The following is an 8,806-nucleotide window of genomic DNA, read 5'->3' as shown; positions in this document are numbered from 1 at the left end:
TGGCCCGCGAGACTTTGCACAGTCTCACGTGAATTTGAAAACAGCTGGGTTCAGGGAATTCGCTTTTGGGATGTGTGTTTGGGTTCTGCCTTTGAAACGTTACCCTTCGCGACTTCTGTAAATGCCTTTCTTGGCGTCCTTTCTGATCGAAGTTTTCATTTCCGTTTAATGAGTGGTCCCTGTAGTTTCTCAGGTGGGGGACCCGAGGGGCAGGCCCCACGCCCAGGCCCCCGGGCAGCCATCTCGTCAGCGGCTCTGCAGCCCGACCCGTGGGAGCTGCGCGCTCTGCTCGCGGCCTGAGCATCTTCCCGAGGAAGCAGCCGCTGCCCGGGAGTTCGCTGCCTGCGTGTTCTGTCGTTTACACGTGAAGCTTCGTTCCACTGTTCGAAAAGACCCATTCGAACACTTTTTCAAGTCTTTTTTTTTTTTATAATCAACATTTCTGTCTTTTCAGGGGTACTTAGGTATGAGTAGTATGTCTCTATAGAAATATATCTGTGAGCACATGGATTTATACCTTTACGTGTGTCTGTAAGTGGAAATATGTTATTTCATTTTTGCTTCATTTTCTGACATTTCCCCCCAGGTTTTCTGATGTTCAGGGCCTTCTAAAGGGGAAAAGATGGTTTTGGGATAGAACCCGACTATGGGAAGATACAGACCAAAATTTCATTGATTTTTCTCCAGTTTTATTGAGATATAGTCAACGTAGACCACTGTCCCTTGTTTTAATTAGATTATAAGCACTTAAAAAACTCCATCATATTACACTTGGCTTTAAGAAAATGGCCGTTTCACAAACCGATGAATTCATTCGATTCCCTCTTGGGCTTCAGGGACCGCCTACACCTGCGACGGACCACGGAGCAGCACGTGCCAGAGGTGGGCGTCCAGGTGAAGCGGAGGAGGACGGCGTCGCTGAGCAGCCACGAGTGAGTCCTGCGCTGGGGCGGGGCGGGGCGGACCCTGCTCCCTGCGACAGCCGGCGTGCACCCCGGGGGCCGGAGCGGGGTGGACTAACGGAAGGGGCACCAAGGTGCGGGAGAAGTAGCCGGAAACAATTCTGTCGCTCAAACCGGGGTGCCCTAAGTCAGCTCCGCTTCTGCCAGAGTCGCGGCCGTGTGTTTCCTTTTATCCGCACCAGAGCAGGCGGGTTTTGTCTTCGTAAAATTCTGTGTCCTTCAGCATATTTACATTTAGTTACTTCTGCTTTAACACTGGTACGTTCCTGCAGTGAAAGAATGTTCAGTTATATATTCCTGCTTGCTCCGCAATACTCAGATTGTTATTTTGGGGTAGTGCTTTTATCTGGTTAAAACTTGCATGTGTACATTTTTACCTCCTTCCTTAGGCTATATACACCTGGACGTGCACTTCCACAATGAGATTTCAGAAGGGAGACTTTAATTAAAAATATGTGAACATTTCAGTGACCTGCTGCACGTTGAGTGCACATCGAACGCTTAGCCTTTGGCCATCACCACCGGTCTTGACGTTGTCAACTGGGTACCAGTGTTTTCTATTTAAAACTGTATTATTAGGTTATTTTTCCAAATTATAAGTATTAATAATACATGAATATAGTCTCTTTCTAAAACATAATTTACAGGTAAAAGTGAGTATCTGCTTCCTTCTCCACCCCTAGAGATAACCGTCATGTAGTTTGAGCTCTAATTTCTTTTCAGACCTTTTCCTCTGCGCGTGTATGTGCACGTGTGCACGTGTGTACGTGTGCACACGGGGTGGGCAGAGGCATTTTGCGACCTGTTCACATACACGATTTTATTGTGTAACTGTGCCTTGGAGATTTTTTCACGTCGATGAAAAATCCTCATTTTATACTTTGTAGAATGTGGGTAGTATAAGGATATAATTAACTTCCTGATGGATATTTAGGGTTTTTTTGCATTTCATAGCCGTTACAAACAATGAGGATAAGAACAGTCAACCTAAAAATTAATATTAGTATTTGTATTTTTTTCACTTCTTCAGATCTTAAAGCTTTTTAAAAAATTTTAAAAAGTGGATAGCAGTTAGTGTGTTATTTTGTTAGCTCATTTTTTATGAAAAATTACAAATTTATTTGCACATTTTCAGTTACTGGTGAGGCGAAAGGTCTCTCCGTTTTCCTTGTTCTTATTTACACTTCCAAGTTTATTTTTTCCTTTATTACATTTTCATTTTGGGAAATTACTTTCAAAAGGAATGTTTTATGAATATTATAGATAGTCCTTTATAGTAATTTGCCTGTATATAGGGTAACCTCTTATTTTCCTGCTAGTCTTTTGTAACTTCAGTGTCTTTAAAAAGTGCCCCTGGAAATACGCTGAGGCGGCATCGTGGTGGAGGCGAGGTCAGTCCCTGGGGTGAGGCGCGCGCACAGCTGACTGTCGCCGGAGCCTTTCACCTCCGCAGCCTCAGGTGGACCAGCCTCTCCCCGAAGGGTCCTGGTTAAGCCTTCCCCGGGGATCGCTTCCGTGGCCGGAACTGCTGTTGCTTTTAAAGGAGGAGGCTGTGTTCCTGGCCTCTGACCCCTGCTGCACGCAGCGTGGGTGCTGTCTAGGCAGCGCCCTGTGGGGCGGAAGGGTCTCAGGAGGCTCGTCGGTCGGGCAGGTGGTGCACTGGTGTCACCTCCCCTGCACCCGGGCGGTCATGGGGACGCGGGGCAGGCCTTTTGCTGCACCCTAAGCCCATGTGACAACCGCACGGCCGGGCTCTCCCAGGGCTGGGTGCCTCTTAGTTATCCGAGCGTCCACGTTAACGACAGCCACAGTCGCCCTTTTCCCAAACCATGGGTCCCAGGATCCAGCATCCCCGAGGGGTCGTGAGGACCAGTAAAGGGTGGCCGTCAGGATCAGTATCCCCCCCAAAACGACAAAGCAGAGGTAAATAACGTGCACGATTCGCCCTTTCACTCTCTGTTAATTTTACTTTTCGCGGTAACGCTCATTTTTCCTCTAGTCCTCTGTAACCTCAGAGTTTTAAAAATTATCGTTCCCCCCGCCCAGTCTCCCAAACGCCCTTGAGGCAGCTTAGAGGTCGTGGTTGAGGAATGGGCTGCGGGAGGGTCCTGTGCCTGGGCGAAGGGTCTGTCCAGCTCGCGGTGTCTAGTGGCGGCCTCCGTGCTGTGCAGCATCGAGCCAGACAGCACGCGGCCGGCCGCAGGTGCCATGGAAGCCCCCTGACGGACACTCGGAATTGCCGGTGGCCTCCAGCAGCCAGCCGCCAAATCGGCTCTGCTCTTCGGGGCTGGAGTCTTCTGGACCCGTTTCACGCATCCCTTCAGATACCTCCCTACGTTCATGCTTTGCAGCGTGTAGTGTGAACGCTCTGCGTCCTGCTGCTCGTTTTCTCAGGCTCGGCTTAGTCTTCAGTTGGATTTCAGGCTCAACTCGAGGGCACTGCACTAGGCGTTCAAGAAGCAGCAAAAAATGGTGTTTCTTCCTTTGGCTAAGTCTGTCCCTGAGCTTTCTCCTGCACGGCCGTCGACGCGGGCGCGTGTTCTCACCGGCTGTGCTGTGCTCTGGTCGCAGGTGTCCGCTGTACCCGAGGCGGTCCCAGCAGCAGGAGCCCGTGGTGGACTTCCAGGCGGAGCTGAGGCAGGCCTTCCTGGCCGAGACCCCGAGGGGTGGCTGAGGCCATCCTGGACGTCCAGGTAGCCGCTTCCGAGTGCAAAACAGGTTAGAGCCGGCGCCATGCTGAGCCAGGGGCGGAGAACCCGTCACAGAGTAGGGGTCTGCAGGCCGCTTAACTTAATCATTTGGGAAACGTTCCTGGGATCACTTTTTTCCCTTAAAAGCTTCACAGGATAAGCACATGGCAGGAAGTTGAAGGAAGTGAACGCAGGACCGAGTGCTTTTCACTGGCGCGTTTGTCGCGTTCCTGTATCAGTCTCATTTCGTCGCAGTGCAGTGTAGGGGGCTCTTTCCATGTTTGATTTCTGTTGCTTTTCAACCTAACGTTCTATGAAAAAGAAACTTCATTCTCAGTGGTGCTGAATATTCTGCTAATGAATGTTTTATAATTCCCTTTTGTGAGAGACTTCGTTTTTTCTGCTGGGAATTTGAATAAAGCATCAGCGAATTGCTTTGCATAAAACAGGATCCTTTCATGCAGATGTGCAAATAAATTGAATCAAGGAATATGAACCTAAGATACATTTTCTAAATTGTATTACAAAGTAGTATTAATCAGCCTTCATTGCCTTGAAAAAACAGAGTGCCAGGGACATACACTTTGACTTGCATTGATTATTTTAATTATATATCATCTGTTCTTACCGAGTTATAAATATACATCACATTCATTAGCAAATAAGAAGCTAAATATTTTCCCATGCTTATTTACTAATTATTTATTCCTTTTTTGTTTTGTCTTTTTCTCACTTTTTTGTTTTCATTAATGTATTTGAATCAGCTGACAATGTAATAAAGTTATTATCCATGATTTTTCAATGTGACGTAGATTTATTTGCAGTCTGTGTTTTTATGTTGATTGCTTACATTTTTAGGGGGAAAGAAAGCTATTCAGAATTTGATTTGACTTGCTACTTTGTTTTTCCTTTGTGACTTCTTTTAATTTTAAGATTGCATGACCTCAATCCCAAGGGTTTCGTATATACCTTTTAGAAACCAAGAGAAGGGGATTTATAGGTGAGTTTTCTTCTAGACTTTCTTTCTGTTTGAAATATTACCCATCAACTGAAACTCAGTAGGCCCGTTTAGTTTAGGTCCACCATTTTGAGTTTCGAAGCAAAGGTGAACATTTGAGACAAATCCTCCCTGCCTGATTCTTTACCCAGCATTCCTCAGTGATTGTGAGAGGACTTGAATTCAGTGACGTCTGATCAGGGCCCCATTCCCAGAAGAAGGTCTCTTAAACGAGTAAGCCTGCACAGTTGGCGCTTTAACAGGAATTTTTGGCTCCTCAGTGCAGTTCCCACGCTCTCGAACGTTCCTAAGTATAATATTTAAGCCACGCATTGTGGTCTGCAAGAAAGGCCATCTGATTTTCTGATAGTAGGATTTTCTAGTCTCCAGGGCGAGTTTATCTAAATAGCACGAGTCACCAGCATCGTCTCAGAGCAGACGTGGCAAGGGGCCAGACCCGCTGGCTGCCGGCAGCTTCGTCCGTAGAGTTTTATGGGCACAGCCGTGTCCGTGTGTCTGCACGAGGTCTGTGGCTGTAATGGCCCCGTGACGGTGGGTCGAGCAGCAGCAGTGACGGCGTGGCAGGCACAGGCTAAAATAGTTTCTTTGAGGAGGAGGCATTGGCCGGCCTCTGTCTCTGGAACACCACACCCAAGGGTGACAGCGGGCGGGGCTGGTGGGAGGCGATGGGGGGTGGGCACGTGTGGGGGGAGCACCGCAGCCCAGGGGGCGTGGGCTTCTGCGGCGGTCAGGTGGGCCAGGATGCAGGACGCGTGGGGTGGGCCGCTTCGGGGGCGGTTCGACGATCGATTCTTCTTTTCCATATCAGAACCTGAAGCCGTGTGAGTAACTGCCGGGGAAAGTGGGAAAGTCAGTCCAAAGCTTGCCGTGCCCGTGCTTCAACCGCGGCACGGGGTTAAATTTTATTTTGCCCGTTTGCTTTCGTTCTGAGAACGTGGGTGGTCGGACTCTTTCGAGCTAATTTATTTCCTGTTGATTCACTTAAACACGTGCCAGTCACGTTCCTCATCTTAGCACGTAGTCCTCGCGATTATGTATCACGAACAAAGGGTCGTCCACACGTGATTTCCTTTTCTCATGGGCTGGGTGTTTTTCCTAGTTTGCGCTGCTGCTGATATTCTAACATTTAAAGATGCATTTGGTACCTTGAGTTAGGGTCAGGGTCCAGCTGTGGGCTGTAGGGCGTAAATGCCGTATGACTCACGCGTCGCGTGGCAATGCTGTCTGCCAGCGTCGTGGGCAGCGTGGAGTTCATCAGGAGTTACTGGGGGTCAGTTCCTCTGTGCACCCCCTGTGGTGTCTTTATAATGATTATTTTTGACAAAAAGGCCTGAAAAGTTTCTGTAGTTTCAAATGGCATTATTTGTGGATGAATATTTTCCATTTATGTTTTCTCTCCTGTTACTCGTTAAACTTTTTTTGCACATTTTTTGTCGAAGGGCCTGTTACCTTACTGGCTTTGAGCACTAATGAGTTCATTGTCCCTTGGCATCTCCTCTGGTGTGTGTGACTGAGCCAAGTCTGACCACGTGACGTTTTGACTTAAATTTTCATGCAGCCTAATCATTTCAAAGTCCACACTTTCCAAAAGCTCGAGAACATCTGTGAGGGCTCCCAGGGTGTTTGAGTGAGGGGCGCGGGGTCGTTCGGGAGCCGTGCGCCCTGCGATGCGACAGCATCTACCGTGACAGCGAATGCGTCGAGTGCAGCCATGTGCTTCTCCACGACGCATTTGGCTCTCCTTTGCCGTGGAGAAAGTTGGTCATTCTACAAAGCGTTATCTTCTTCTTTCTGGCGAGGGTTTCGTGACTATGGTGTTAGGTTTAGGGATGAGAGATACCTGTTTAGATTTTAGGCCCGTCTCATCGAGGAGAGCCTGTTTTACCCGCCCTGAGCTGAGTAGCGAGCCTTGGCTCCGTTTACGTGGGTTACTATGTGCGTGACTGTCCACGTCCACGTCCACGTCCACGTCCTCCAGGTCTCCAGTCCACGACTCCTGTCCCGGACCCATGTTTGTGCCTGATCAGTGGGCAGCGGCTGCAGGTGGGGTGGGAGGGGTTTGCAGCTCAGGTTGGACGGTGGCCGACAGGCCTCCGAGCGGCCTCCCCTCTCTGCTCCATCGTACAAAGAAGCCTCGTTTCAGCTTGTCGTGCCCTGTGGCTCAGCCCCACGGACTGGGGCTGGTGGTGGGTGTTCACTGACAGGCCAGGTGGGGGGCCCTGCCCGCAGCCTCGGGGCATCGGAAGGTGAAAGCCTTGCCCGCAAGCGTGCAAAACAATGCACGCTTGGTGCGGGTCCCCATGAAATCGGTCCTTCCCCGAGAAGCCTCGTGGTTGCCCTTTTTCCTTTAAATCTAGAAAAGCCGCATCTGGCGCTGTCTTCTGGTCGTCGTGGTCCTGTGGCTCATTGTCTGGCGCGCGTCTCTGTCATCTGCTGGGGGCGCGTGCTCCAGAGGTGGCGTCTTGTCGGAAGGTTGGCTGTTTCGTTTTATTTTTTTGCACCTTTGGCAACATAAAAAAGTGACGTGACAACCTTTGTACGTTATCGCAAGGTCCTGACCTTTTACTTTATAGAAAGTTTTATCGATGTACATTTTACATACCATAAAATTCACCGGAGTACGTCAGTTTTTTCATAAATTTAGAAAATTTTGCCACTGACACAAGGGACTTTTAGAACATTCCATTATCCACATGAGATCCCTGTGCCATTTGCACACGTTCCTTGTCCACACCCTAGTTCAGGCCACCGCTAAGTTTACTTCGCCAGCGCAGACCGATGGAGACCCTGAACCTTAGTAGAGAGAATGATACAAACGTCAGAATTGCAGAGGATTCACACACACACACCAAGCGTTCCCGGACTCGGGCTCTGCTTGCAGAGAAGCCTGTCAGGAGTCAGAGCATCTGCATCACGGGCCTCACGTCTGCTCGTGTGATGTGAGTTTGGGTCATAAACTGCACTCGCGGGGCGAGTGTTCCGTCTGACGTTCTGAATAGATCTTTCCACAGTCCGTTTCACGTAACACGTTAACTCACGTACGGATGTGGGATGCCGGACACGGCGACATCCCTGCCGTCACCTTTGTCTCCTTGGGGACACGTCGGGCAGACGGGAGAGGAGGCAAGTGTATGGGCGTGAGGTTCAGTGTGAGTGTGGGTTGGGCGGCCACCGTGTCGAGGGGACAGTGATTTCTCAGGCGTCCTGCACAGAGCACGCTGCCAGTTTGCACGTGAGGAACGAAGGTCGGAGATACTTTGCGGAGTTTGTTAAATAATCCACAGCCTCCAGGTTGTCATGAACACGTCCTTACTGGACATCGAGTTCGGGTGGAGACAGGGAAACCGCCATCTGCATGAGCGCACTTCCTGGGGCGTTTCTCTTGATGCCCCGTGGTGTCCAGATCCACGTCAGTTCCACGTGGAAAAAGTTCCCAAACGTTCTTTGATCACTTGGCGTTGCCGTAAATGATTTCGTTTTCCTGTCTCGAAAGAGATGAGCCAGTGTTTACTGAACCAGTTTACTTTGCCGTTTGCAAATTTGCTGTTAAACAGTGGCGAACAGCCTTATTGGAAACGTTTGCAGTGTTAAAAGTATAATTACGTCAGACTGCATTTACGATACTGGGCTGCTTTTATGCATAAGGCCGAATTCTCAGTCAAAAGTAATGCAGTTGGGATGGGTTTTATTCTTTAATTGCTGGTTTGCCAATTTGGGTTAGATTTGTTCGCCATACTTAATAGAAGCACGTTGCAGGTGCGTCGGGGAGTTGATAGCACGGTTATAAAGCGCGCTGCCCGCATGTCCGTGTGAGCATCCGGTGGTCGCATGTCCCCCTCCAGCACGGGACGTGTCCAGCAGGGACGTGGCGAGACGTGCGGCTCTTGGCGAGGAGAAGGTGCCTCGCGTCATCTTGAGGGGCACCGGGTCGCAGGAGAGGGTCACTGACGCTCTTGGTTCCGCCGAGAGGCCAGAGTTCGAGCTGACTCGGGGTCCATTCAGACAGGGAAACGTAGGTTTGTCAAAATGCCGAGGTCGAGGGCAGAGGACGCCCCCTAAGTGCGGACGGGAAGACGTGCGTGTGGGAATGGACAGTGTACGTCCCCGTGGAGTGAGATTCGGGAGTGGACGGGATG

At 49.8% G+C, this 8,806-nt stretch overlaps 2 protein-coding genes across 3 annotated transcripts in view; both read left to right on the top strand.

The window, feature by feature from the left end:
- The window catches only part of LOC105308771 (SNRPN upstream reading frame protein-like), a 37,002-nt gene extending 31,745 nt beyond the window's left edge, over positions 1–5,257 (top strand). Inside the window, exons 2-4 of one of the 2 annotated variants that reach the window (XM_023525773.1) lie at positions 837–932; positions 3,534–3,680; positions 4,586–5,257. In XM_023525773.1, the coding sequence (XP_023381541.1) occupies positions 837–932; positions 3,534–3,636 (199 nt within the window). In that variant the 3' untranslated portion in view covers positions 3,637–3,680; positions 4,586–5,257. Of the gene's footprint in view, positions 1–836; positions 933–3,533; positions 3,681–4,416; positions 4,449–4,585 lie in introns of those variants that run through there. The other variant, XM_023525774.1, reaches the window with a different exon arrangement.
- Positions 5,258–7,714: 2,457 nt separating this feature from the next.
- The window catches only part of LOC105308770 (small nuclear ribonucleoprotein-associated protein N-like), a 4,373-nt gene continuing 3,281 nt past the window's right edge, over positions 7,715–8,806 (top strand). Inside the window, exon 1 of the mRNA XM_011384775.2 lies at positions 7,715–7,819. Within this exon, the coding sequence (XP_011383077.2) occupies positions 7,715–7,819 (105 nt within the window). The remainder of the gene's footprint in view (positions 7,820–8,806) is intronic.

This window comes from Pteropus vampyrus, unplaced genomic scaffold (assembly GCF_000151845.1).
Source record: "Pteropus vampyrus isolate Shadow unplaced genomic scaffold, Pvam_2.0 Scaffold622, whole genome shotgun sequence".
Taxonomy (NCBI): Eukaryota; Metazoa; Chordata; class Mammalia; order Chiroptera; family Pteropodidae; genus Pteropus; species Pteropus vampyrus.
Note: the sequence above shows the minus strand (reverse complement) of the source record. Positions and strands in the feature narration are given on the sequence as shown.